Below are 12930 nucleotides of genomic sequence, written 5' to 3' on the forward strand. Positions count from 1 at the left end.
ATGCCAGGAATGCTATTAATCAACTAACAAGAATTGGAAAAGTCTCTGACACATTAAAAAAGCAAATTAAAAAAAAAAATATATATATATATATATATATATTTTTTTTTTTTTATGACTCATGTAAACAAAAAAAGACCTTTATGTGGGTATATATGTTTGTAAATACAAAGAAAAAGGTCTATCTAGGGAGGTATGTGGTTGGAGTGGCTTTCACTTTTTACTCTATATACATCATATTGTTGGAATATTTTATAGCAAGATTGTAGGACTTTATTTGTTAAATTTTGTAAAGTCTTACGGATTGACCAATAAGAAAGACCAAAAAAAAAAAAAAAAGAAAAGAAAAGAAAAAACAGACAGAACAAACTTAATTTAGGCTTTAGACTCTGCTAATGCTTAGACTGATGTTGTTTATCTCTGAGAATGGAGTTGAAGGCAGATGCTTATGGATCCTCACAATTTGAGATAACCCTGCAGACTCCAGGGAGGAAAAGGTTATAGGGAGAAAATAACACATTGCAAAGATGTTTACAGAAGTGGCCATTCCACTCTTGCAGACCCCTGGTGCTCCTTCTTTGTAACTCTTCAAAGAGGGGAAAGTGAGAAAAAGAGGGGAGGTGTGGGCACATCCCCTGTCTGGAAGGTTCTTGCTGCGCCTGGTTCTGCAGAGCGGAAGCCTTTGGAAGGCGCTTTCACGAGGTGCCCAGCTCTGAGTCAGCGCATTGCTGAGCAGACCAGGTCCACCAAGAGGAAATGCCCAGTGACTAACCCCACCACTGCTTCTGGGGCTTACTGTAATCAAAAGGATGTTGGCTCAGGAGGGAGGGAGTAATGAAAACAGTCTGGAGACCTGGCCTTGCTGCAGAATGTGGGGAAGTTAGTGAAGCAACCGTCTGAGCCTCGGCAAGCATGGGGGGCAGGAATGCCGCCTCCAGCGGAAAGAGCCCCATTGTCCTGTCGCCTTGACTCTTCCTTGTTTCTCACACAGAGGGGGCCACGGCCAGCGAGTACAAAGCTCTGATGACTGAGCTCAAGATCTTGACCCACATTGGCCACCATCTGAATGTGGTCAACCTGCTGGGAGCCTGTACCAAGCAAGGAGGTAAACGAGAAGGAGGGACCGCTCCCTCTCTCCATTCACATCCTAAGAGCAGAGTCTGACACGTAGCTCTTTCTCCTCGTTCCTCCGCACCTCCTGAAAAATAGCCTCTCGTGTCCAGAGCAGACAACTTGTCCACTTACAGAAAGGTGCTCCCCTCCTAGAAATGCCTTCCCTGTACAGTCAATTGAAAGGTTCTAAAGAGAAAGATTCCCTTTTAGACCCTTCCCATGGGCTCCAGGTCAAGTGAAGGGCATTTTTTCTCTCAGGACGTGGCCAGAGCTGAGGTAATGGACAGAAGGTTGAGTATTCCTTGAAGCTTCCCATAGAGAAAGGAATCCCTCCTGGGAGGATCTCAGGAGGAGGCGATGCGGGGGACAACCAGAGGGGCCATTCCCTTCAGACAGGTTTTCTCCACTGAGGCAAGCAGCCGGGATAGGGCTGTGGGGATGACTGAGGACGCCAGCATGTTCCTGAAGGCCTTCCGGTCTTCCCCTATGCAAGGTTCGTGCTCGCGTGTAGATGTGCGATCGCTGCTTAAGCCAGAAAGAAAGATGCAAGAGACCTGTGCACATGAGTGTTATCCAAGCTCAACAAAAGGAGTAGAGGTGAAGGGTAGTTGGGTAGACGTACCTGTTCCGAGGAGCCGTGGGTACAGAAAACAGCCAAGAGCCGGGAGGCTCCAGCTAGAGACCCAGCCGTAGCTGGCCGCGCCTCCATCACCGTGGAGAACTGACAAGTGATAAGCCATCTGTTTGGACCTGCAGGGCCTCTGATGGTGATCGTTGAATATTGCAAATACGGAAATCTGTCCAACTACCTCAAGAGCAAACGAGACTTATTCTTTCTCAACAAGGTAAGGAGCTTAGGGTTGGGAGGTTTAGGCTATAGCAGCTTAAAGCATGAGAAACCTCTGTTTTTCCACGAATGACCAAGCTTCGCACCCAGTCTCTGCTTTTTTCCTTTTTTGAGTTTTCCTTGCATGCTAATATGTCACACTTTTTGTGGGCAGTGCAGAGAATATGTAATCCCAGCATGTGCAGCGATAGAGGTTAAACTTCAGCAGCCATCTACCTAAATACCTATCTAAGCATCTTGATCGGTTTTTTCCTCTCTCTCTCCACACGTACACACGCACACGCACACATCACTTGGCGACTGGTTTCTTGAAAGATGATGGCAAGTAGAATTGTCTCCATTTTTTTAGAGAAATTAAGGCCTCAATCAACTGAGTGACTTTTTAGTGAACGAGAGGCCAGTGATGGAGCCAGAGAAATCATGTCCTTCCCTTGCTCTGCCCTGACTCTGCCTTCCCCAAACCCTCACCACGCACGTCAGCTCGGAGCCAGCCTGACGCACTAAAATAAAGCTACGTAACAAAAGGGACGCGAGGCTTTAAGTCCTGAAGGCAAACAAAGCTTAAATGATTATTGAATGGCGGAGAAGGTATAATAAAACTTGGCCGGGGTGACCCGTTCCCCCAGTGTTATGTCCTTCTCTGGGCTGGAGCAGCTTGGGAAGCAATAGTTCAACATTATTAACCGATGATCAGCAGCGTTGGTGATGAGTCTATGCGGGGTGGTGGTTTGACACGCAGACTCTGGAATCATACATCCTGTCCGTCTCCACCGCTCAAAATCTGGGACCTTGGACAAGTTACTCAATCCCTCAATCTCAGTTCCCTCATTTATTAAACGGAGGTAATAACAGAACCCAACTCATGGCACTATTGAGGGAATCACTTTTTTTTTATTGAACTACGCATTCCCAAAGTGTTACCTATCCCTGTCATCACTGGCCCACCGAGATAGAAATATAAGGAGAATCCCACCGAATGCCACCGATGTGGATGACGGGTAAAGTGCCACACCTCCAAGAACTACACCCACCTGCCACGTGGACAGGCAGATAAGAACAGCCAGACAACTGGCCGATTCTCTCATCCCTCCAACTCTGACCCAACCGAGGACACAGGTGGTCTACTTGGAACCATATATACAAGAACATAGTGTTCCCAGTTTTAAATCACGCACTCTAATAATTCGAATCTTGAAGCTGAAGGGGTACCTCACTGGCTCAGTAGGTAAAGCCTGTGACTTTTGACCCCAGGATCCTGAGTTCAAACCCCACGTTGGGTGTAGAGATTACCGCAAACAAAGGATCCTGAAGCTGGAAAGGATGCGTGCGGTCAGCTAGTTCACTCTCCCCCCATGAGAGATGTGCCCGGAAAAGTCAAGTGATTGGCTTACGATTCGCTTGACTTTTAGTGATTTAGTGATTCACCCTCCAAGAGGTGAAGTCGGGGAGAAAAATCCCAGTTCTCTGGACTCCCCCATGCAAAGCTTTTTTTGTGCCCTACCAGCATATACGGGGAGAGGGGGGAAGAGTAGGGGGAGAAGGGGTGGGGGGAGGGGAGGGGGGGAGACCAGAAGAAAAAGGGGAAAGTGGTGGCCTGGGCTGAGAGCAGTGCAAAGTCCCTTCAGTCCCGAAGTCCTGGACTGGCTTCAAAAGAACTAAGGCAACGGCACACCCCAGGGACCCGGGCAGGGCGGGAACGTTCGGGTCTGTGCATCCTTTGTTTGGAAAGCTTTGCTTCCTACTCTGGCTATTTTTAATGAGTCGCCTCCCTGTTGGTGGAACTTTGCGTTTTCATGGAAAACACATGTCCGTATTTCATATTCGGAAGGTAAAGGAATATAAAGAGAGAGTGAAGGGAAAACCCGAAACGGGATGTTTCATTTTCCAAACGGATGCCCCAGGATCGTTGAATACTCTTTGTAATAAATGTCACCGTATTCTGCCAGAGTCCCGAAAGCTCGGTACCTAGACCTTTATTTATTTCACGGAGGTGGTTACCAATAAGCAAAGCTGAGTGGAGCATAGATTGGGAGTCAAGGAGGGGGTGAGGCAGCTCGAGTTTCTGGTCCCTGCAGACCCAGGTGCCCAGGCTGTGACCCCTGGGAGGATGAGGAAGAAGGCTGCCCGGAGAGTGTTGCCAGGGGCTGAGCCACGAGCAGATCTGTTGAACCCGTTCCTCCCCATACCCTTGCCAGTGCTGTTCTCCCCGCTGCCTGTGTGTCCCCAGGAGAGGCCTTGTAACCAATAAAATGTCAGTCCCCGATTGAGCAGAACCAACTCTAACTGCCTCCGGGAGACACAATAACAAGGAATTCTAGTTCACCTGTTGTCAGGCCCTGGGTACCTGTGCTGAGGCCTTCCGACCCGCCCGCAGTGCTCCCTCGCCAGGGGTCAGGAGCCCGGTACCCCCCCAACGGAGTCTGTCCCCCCATCTCCCCTGTGGCTCCTTCCTCTGGCGGCTGTTTACTCCCACTGCGCCCTCTAGTGGAAAGATCTCTCCTACTTGGTGACAGTTCTAGGAAAGGCCCCGCAAGGCTGCCTGGCTAGTTGCCCCCGGCACCGGCGTGCCGTGCAGGTGCGTGAAGGGACCCCACCGAGCCCCGGCCCCTCTCCGCCCCTGTCGCGGTCTAGCCAGCTAGCATCACCGCGCCAGGGTACACACGACACGAGCACATCGCCACAGGGGCACCGGGAGCTGAGCCTGCAGCGTCCCGGCTATGAGATGAATTCCCAAAGACGCTAGAACTATTTTCTGGGTCCACGTGAACACCCCAACCCGGCACCTCCTTTCCGAGGAGTCCACCTACACGATAAGCTGATGGAGCTTTTCCAGTGAGGAAAATGGGACCCCCAGAACCTAGGTAATTTGCCCAATATCACATGGCTAATAGAGGAGCCAGATTACAAACCAGGGTGTGGATGTCCAGCCCAGGATGAAAGGCCTTTTCTGCCCTTATTAGGATCAAACTGTATCTTTGTTCTGAATGGAGGGGAGAAAAAGAAATGTTCACGTTCCGTCCTTCCCCAAACAAATGAGAGAAATTGAGAACCACAGCCTTCTCCCATTACCCACAGGGATGATGTCAAGGGAAGCCCTACGTCCGCTAGGGATTGACTTCTGTTATTCAGATCGTCTTTCACAAGATGGCGGGCGGTATGGAAAACGTGATCAAGGGCATGGACTGGAGTTGGCCAGACCTGGGTTTAGCTTTGCCATTTACCACTTGCATGTGACTTTTATTCCTTGACTCCTCGGAACCCGTTTTCTTCACGTATAAGCAACAACTACTTCAGAAAATGGCTAGAAAGATTAAATAAGAAAACGTATGTAAGATTCTTAATATACCGGCTCGCACAGAGTAAGCACTCAGCACCATTAATGTTTCTTTATCCTACCTAAGATGCTGTCTAGAAGCCCATCGAAAAGCAGAACCAGACTCTAGAAACCCAGGAAGAATCAGGCACCTGAGTGCCACAGGGCCCTTGCTACCAATTTGCTATCTATCCGTTTTGTGCAATGACATTCTCTCAGCTCAGGCGACTGCCAGCCTAAAGGCTTAGTTTGCTCATTGCTGTTCTGGAACTCTCTTTTTCTCCGTGTCCTTCTTGGTCTGTTCAAAGGATGCAGCATTACACATGGAGCCCAAAAAAGAAAAAATGGAGCCAGACCCGGAGCAAGACAAGAAACAAAGACTAGATAGTGTCACCAGCAGTGAGAGCTTCGCAAGCTCTGGGTTTCAGGAAGATAAAAGTCTGAGTGATGTTGAGGAAGAGGAGGGTAGGTATTAATTCCTTCCTGTCCTACAGTCTGAGATATTTTTACAACATACTGTGCATCTCTGAAATTTTTTTCTTATTTATCACCCTAATAAACATCCGTGGGAGACTTGAAGGGTAATGTCCTGAGGAGATAAGATTTGAATTAAGATTATTTACAGAGTTACTAATTTTGACGGGGAACTGTACAATTGTCTCCCCTCAGGGCTTTTTGTCTTGACGGATCATCCCCCGCCCCCATCCTTGGGTAAAATGGGCCGGAGGCCTGGAAAAATCTCGGATATTCATGTTGAAACTCCAATGCTCTTGAAACTGAACTCTGATCTACTTGTTGGTTTGTTTTCTGTTTTGCTAACATTGTTCCAATAAACAGGGATCTGGTAGGATAACGAGAGCCATCACAAACAGTTATGCTTTTAATGCTTTCCAGATTCCGATGATTTCTACAAGCAGCCCATCACTATGGAAGATCTGATTTCTTACAGTTTTCAAGTGGCCAGAGGCATGGAGTTCTTGTCTTCCAGAAAGGTCAGCCTTGCCCTTTACTGTCTTCTTCTCTGCCAGGCCCGGAAGACGTTCATATGGACACACACTCATTTGTGCTATAAATCAATTGGCTCTTCCCAGTATTTGCTTAACTTATGGCAATTTGTTGTCATGTGTTGTCATCAACAGATGCCTCAGTTTGTCCTGATAGGACTGAGGAGTCTTGGATACCAAGGCATAGAATTTAACTCTGGGGGAAAAAAAACCTCACCAGGTTTCAGATTAGACGAATGTGGCGACCATTCTCCACCTTGCCCTCTGGCATCTTTTCAGAACTGGCCAGAATCTCAGAATACACAACTTCACAGGAGAGCTTCTGTTAATACATCCCAGTGGGGTCCTCCACGGAAACTGCAGCTGGTCCCCATCCGACCTTGGCACCTCGGGATGAAAGGCTGGGCGGGGGGGGAGCGGGGGCTGGGGGCGGTTTTGCTTACTGGTAGAAATCGATGGCCAGCTTGGTTTACCAGGACGCTGGATCCAGGGCATTTGTTGACTTTGGGGCCATGGGTATGAAGAGATGCCTTCGTGTTTATGGTAACCCCTTGTGCGTTGAGAGTCGCTTCCTTCATGGAAAGGAAGGATGCGAAATGGATCCTCCAATTAAGAGGAAGGGAAATCAGCCGGTGAGGTTAAGGAAATGCATTGATTACACAACTCTCTTCTTCTAGTGCATTCATCGGGACCTGGCAGCAAGAAATATTCTTTTATCTGAGAACAACGTGGTGAAGATTTGCGATTTTGGCCTTGCCCGGGATATTTATAAGAACCCCGATTATGTGAGAAAAGGAGACGTAAGTCAGTTTGATGTTTCTTGGGCTCATTTATACCCTCTCATCTTTAAACCACAGACCAAAGCCCTGGGTAGATATTTACACGCTCCCTGAAAACCATCGTGTGCTTTCTGTGAAGACAAGCAGCCCGCGTGGCTGTGTCCCAGAGAGGCCTTGCGTGGGGCTCAGCAGTGCCCCTTTCCCCTGGTCCTGGCCTTTCCCGGTTGCTGGCTTGGTACCTGTGCTTTGGGGCAGAACTGCCAGAGACTGCTAACCCGGGGAGTGTTCCGTGGGGCCCTGGTAAGACCGTATCCTCACCTCCCCTTGACTCCTCTGGGAGTTCCCTGAACCACTGGAAAGAACACCCTGGACTCTTCCCTCAAATAAACCCGGGTGATTGATTCAGCAGGTGTGTATATCCCAGGAAGGGGTGGGGGAGGGTGTCGGTATTATCTTGCTGGGGAGGAAACAGTTTACCTCCCGAGTCTGCCCCCCCTGCCTCGCATCTCCCTGCAGGCTCACCCTGGCTTCTCTTTCCCTGCTTGTTTTTGAACACTGTGTTATTTTTCACTTTGGGCGGTGACCTCCCGTGTCCTCTCTTCTCCAGCCTGAGGGCTGAAGCCTGTGTCTGGGCTCTGAGGATTGCTCTAGGCGTGGTTTTCCCACTTGACCAAGCACACAGATCACCTGGGAGGGCTTATGGAACGAGAATTTACTGAGCTCCCCACCCCCACCCCCCCCACTGGCCCCGGAGATTCTGATTCAAGGAGGCTTGGGTGGGGCCTGAGAATGTGCCTTTGTAACAAGTTTCTAGGTACCGCAGACACAGCTGATCCCAGGGCTATACTTTGAGAACCGCTGCTCCAACAGTCTCTTTTCCTGAAAGGAGAGCTTAGGAGCCCTGATTTGCAAAGCCTGTCGTTTTCTGTCATCTCTCTTTCAGCCTCTCTCACTTCCGTTTCACTGTCTCTGTCGTCCCTTATTTCCTGTCGAACCTCACCCGTCTCCAGTGGCGAGGCCTGAGGGGCCCGGGTGGCTCCGTCGGTTAAGCGTCTGACGTCAGCTCAGGTCACGATCTCGCGGTCCGTGAGTTCCAGCCCCGCGTCGGCCTCCGTGCCGACAGCTCGGAGCCCGGAGCCTGCTTCGGATTCTGTGTCTCCCTCTGCCCCTCCCCCACCTGTGCTCTCTGTCTCTCTCTCTCTCTCTCTCTCTCAAAAATAAATAAATGTTTTTAAGTGGCAAGGCCTAATGCAGTGGGACCCCTGCTCTCCGAAGAGCAGGAAGATTTGTCTTCCCACCTGAAAACCAGCCACATGGTCTCCTAGAGGCGGTCTATCACCTTCCTTCCTTCCAACGCCTTTGCTCACTCCCCCGATTCAGTGACTTTTAAGATCATCTTTCTACATAGGGATGCCTTTCAAAATCCTCCTTCTTAAAAAAAAAAAAAAAAAGCCCTGGAAATCATCAGTCTTCAGGATGTGTCCTCATTCAGGTCACTCTTTTCCAGGTCCCTGTAGAGCGTGCATGCTTTCTGTGGGGAGAAGGGCTTCTTCTTACAGAGTCATGGAGCGAGGACACGTCAGACACGTGGGAGGGGCTCACCCAACACTTACTGCCCCATTGGTGTGGCGCTGCACGCTAGAAGGGCTTCCTCCATTCTAGGAAACCATAGCTGCTCTAGGAAATGATCTGTGGGCCAAGTGTTATCTGGGAGGTGACCCCGTGGGCACTTGGGTTGAACATGCTTTGTTTTCATGTCCTTCTGCTCAAGGCCCCCCTGCCCTTTTCTAGACTCGACTTCCTCTGAAATGGATGGCTCCCGAATCTATCTTCGACAAAATCTACAGCACCAAGAGTGACGTGTGGTCTTACGGAGTGCTGCTGTGGGAAATCTTCTCCTTAGGTAAATCTGGGGGGAGGGGGGAGGGGGGGAGAAAGGGACCTGCACCCTCTGCCGCGCGTCCTCCGGGTAAATGCACCCTTGAGAACAGCATCTCAGAGACGCGTGGGTCCGTGTAGGGCTTCGGACCAGCATCACGTCTGAAGTCAGGTTTAGCCAGTCTGACTGCTGTCTCTATCCTTGGCTCCTTCTCCTCATTTCTCAAAGTCTCGGGCTCCTAACGCCCTGCCCCTCCCCTCCCCGCATCAGCCACCTCTCAGAAGTTCTTCGGAAAGGCCCCACCAAGCACAGCTCAACCAGGGTTCGAGATGGGAGGCCTTTCTCGTGGCTCCAATATTAGCACGGCTAGCCCTCCACGCTGGTTTATGCAGGGCGAACGATAGGAGTGCCGATCATATTGGTTCTGCTTCCAGTAACATCAGCCATGGGTGGCTGGAAACCCTGTTCACGGCCCCAGGCACACAGATGTGCCCGGAGCCCACGTCTGCTTGCGGACACACACGGATGCCCTGAGGCCTCCCAAGCGTGGGGTCTAGCCAGCGGTCTGTCAGACTTTGCCAAAACTCTGCCTTTCGGAGCAGCTTAAAGTCACCCGGTAACATCCCTGGTTTCCTGTAATGTGTGAAAATCATTCCCCTGCTTTCGATGACAGACACCTGCTGCTTTCAGTCCTTGAAAGCAGCTTGGCGGCCACAGTGGCCCCGCAGTGACACAGTGCCAGAGGCGCACGCCTCCCAGCTGCTTCCTACGGCACAGAAAGTGCAGACAAGCGAATGTTGAGACAGACGAGGTTCGAGGTCTGGAGCAGAGCAGGTTGGGAGGCGTCCTTCACTCCTGGCCCCTGCCAAGCGTCCCCCTAGAAGGGAAGGTTGCGTGGGTATTCTGGACTGTAGAACGCAGAAGGCAACGTCTTGGCCCCTCTGGCAGCCCCCCTGTCCGCGGGCCGTTCCCCCTCCCACCCCCTCCCCCCGCCATTCAGCCTCGCCCTGGAGCCCAAGGCCCCCTTTCCCTCCCCCCCATTCAGCCTCACCTTGGAGCCCAAAGCCCCCTTTCCCTCCCCCCCCATTCAGCCTCACCCTGGAGCCCAAGGCCCCCTTTCCCTCCCCCCCATTCAGCCTCACCCTGGAGCCCAAGGCCCCCTTTCCCTCAGGTCCCACACAGCAGCTAGTGTTAGTGCTTGGGTCCTGTGAGGAGGTCAGGGAAAGTAGCGAAGGAAACCGTTCTCGCTGACGTGGGAATGATCCACGACTGACCTATTCCGGGTCGCTTGTCTTTTTAGAAAGAATCTCATTAACCCAAGGTATGAGTCTCTAATGACGGGATTTCTTTAGAGTTCCTTATGGGGCACGGGGAGCCCCCACCCCGCAGACTGGAGTAGCCACAGGACTGGCCTGTGGGCGTCGGACCCCCAGGCCCGTGGCCTCCCAAGGGTTTGCTGGGCTTCTCTGTGGGTGGTGTGGGTGTGGGCAGCCATTCCAGTCCCTGGGGATTTATGACCGAACCATCGCTTTAAGGGGAGGAAAACACCGGTTGCTCCCCTGTGGCCTTTCGCGCCCGGAAGCCACAACGCGCCCTGTGCTTTCTCACGCTGTGTCCTACAGGTGGGTCCCCGTACCCGGGCGTACAAATGGACGAGGACTTCTGCAGCCGTCTGAAGGAAGGCATAAGGATGAGGGCCCCCGAATACGCGACTCCTGAAATGTGAGCCCCCGGCCGCCTCCCTTCCCCGTCGGGCCCACACCCTTCCTGCCGGCACACCCCAGAAAGGAGATGCTGTGCTGACCTTTGGGCTCCCAGCCCCGCTCAGCCACGGGGATGAAGGCCTAAAGGTCGCTCCGGCCCTCCGTTGGCTAGAGACCCATGAGGGGGGTTTCACTTGCAATTCAGGGGAAGAGGGGTAGGAGAGGCAAAGGGGACTGTCCCGAACGAGGTAGTAATCCCATTCCGCGTCCTCCATACTCCATGGACGTGAAGGCTTCTCTGGACTCGTTTTAGGAGCGGGCAGCTGTGTGGAGCTTCTCGAGGGGGCTTCCCGCTTACCATCCTAGGACTCCAGGCCCCACGGGAAGGCTGTCTCCACTGTGCCAATGTTGGCCGGCCTCCCTGGGACGCTCTCTTTTCCTGAAGCTTTGTGGAGGTTTCGCACGTGAAGGCCTGAGCGGGAATGTGATGACAGTTGCAGTTTCCTTGAGCTGCTGACAAGGGCCTGGGCCTCCCCAGGGCGGCACCACCTTTCCTGAACTGGCAGGCGGCCCTCTCGGTCCCACCCACACCATGGGGTCTTGTCAGAAGCCCCGGGATGGTCTTTGGGGAGAAGTCCGAGGGAACGAAGGAAGTGCGGGCTTGGCCGAAGTGCAAGGCTGCCGTCTCTTTCCTTCAGCCTCTGGAGACAAGGCTAGGTCAGACGCAGGACGAGGACGGGGGACTCGGGCCCACAAAGGCGGCGTCGGGGAGTAGCGTGAGTGGAGAAAGGAGCCGGGGGGACCTGTTCTGGTCAGCCCTGCACCGTGTCTGCTGAGTGACAGGCAGAGAGCTTGAGGCAGGGCTCCGTTCTGAGAGCTGGGACCGGAGCTAGGTCAGCCCTGAGGACCACATTCGGGCCGCGGGGGGAGTTGAAGGTGTTGAAGAGTTTTTAATGGCTTGCTTCCTTTTGCTTGGTGGAGAGGGGGCAACCGCCAGATCCGGTGTAAAATGAGAGGACTTTGCACTTGACGGTGTTCTAAGCGTCCCTCTCCCCACCGTCCCCCGCCCCGGCCCACAGTTTCATCTGAAATTCCTAGAAACCTTGAGGGGCAGACAGGCAGATGTTCTCCTCTGAATTTGATGAGTAATGAAGCTAATCCTCTCAGAAGTGATTTGTCCTCTGTCAACCAGGTAGCAGAGGAGACGTTTAGAAGCCAGTCTTTTGAACTGATTTCCCTGGCTCACGGGACTGTTAAATTAGAAAGATACCCCACATGCCTTAGAAAAGAGGTTTCTGTAATATGTCCACTCATGCTTCGAATATTTCCACTTTTCATATGATCTCATAATCACAAGACTGGTTCTCCATTACTAACCATAATCATAATTGCAGCCAGTATTAGGTAATGTCTAATATTTATTAACTAAGTAGTTATTTAGTGCTCAAGTGCCAGGCCCTGTTTTAAGTGTCTTTTAACATATATTAACTTACCTGATGCTCGTAACAACCCTCAACGTAGGCACAACTATTATCTCCAATTTACGGATAAGAAAACCAAGGCACGGAACATCTAAATGGTTAGCCACACTGCCAAGGAGGCAGTCTGAGCCCAGAGCCACAAACCTGCCGGGTCTGTTCTAATATCTGTCCAGATTCCGGTCCAAAGTGACCCTAGAGGGACAAAGTCCTATCAGCTTTGGACTGAAAACCCCCTTGGACTTGATCAAAGCTTCAGGTCTTGACATGAGTCCCTCCCGGGTGGCACTTATAGCCCACGCGGCCTGTGGAGGAAAGGATGGCTCTCCGATGCCGGGGCGTTTTAGAAACTCTGAAAGGCAGCAGCTTTGTGAAATGTTTGCTGGGCAGGCTAGACTTCCAGCCTCCAGCCACTCTCCAGCATTTGAGAGCTGATGTAATTTCCTTCTTGTGGGAGGCCCGGGTGGGGGACAGAGTGTAGCCCTCGGAACAGGCTTCTGTGACCTGAACTTGGCCTCAAGTGGCGTGCACTTGGGAGCTTGGGTGATAGCTTGAGAAGGAAGCCCTTCCCCCAGCTGGTTTCAAGAAGGGCTCTTGGGTCGGGTGCAACTGGTGTCTCTTTATTAAACCTGTTTACTTAGTGATGGAAACCGTTCGACGCGGAGTGGCTGGTCCCTCGCCCAGGGCCTGTCGAATCAGATGTCTTTCAATAAGGAAATAAGCAAGGAATGTTTCCAATTTTTTTTTTTTTTTTGAATTTTCCTTTGGTGTTTGCTGAGATGATTCGCGTTGGATTTTAGGCAACAGGAGCGGA

General features: G+C 51.6%; 1 protein-coding gene across 1 annotated transcript in view; it reads left to right on the forward strand.

Moving 5' to 3' along the window:
- The window catches only part of FLT1 (fms related receptor tyrosine kinase 1), a 173959-nt gene that overhangs the window by 145982 nt on the left and 15047 nt on the right, over window positions 1-12930 (forward strand). Inside the window, exons 20-26 of the mRNA XM_019447888.2 lie at window positions 992-1105; window positions 1870-1958; window positions 5582-5738; window positions 6168-6265; window positions 6955-7077; window positions 8848-8959; window positions 10558-10657. Of these exons, the coding sequence (XP_019303433.2) occupies window positions 992-1105; window positions 1870-1958; window positions 5582-5738; window positions 6168-6265; window positions 6955-7077; window positions 8848-8959; window positions 10558-10657 (793 nt within the window). The remainder of the gene's footprint in view (window positions 1-991; window positions 1106-1869; window positions 1959-5581; window positions 5739-6167; window positions 6266-6954; window positions 7078-8847; window positions 8960-10557; window positions 10658-12930) is intronic.

The sequence above is a fragment of the Panthera pardus genome, unplaced genomic scaffold (assembly GCF_024362965.1).
Source record: "Panthera pardus isolate Hobbes unplaced genomic scaffold, ASM2436296v1 HiC_scaffold_1, whole genome shotgun sequence".
Classification (NCBI taxonomy): Eukaryota; Metazoa; Chordata; class Mammalia; order Carnivora; family Felidae; genus Panthera; species Panthera pardus.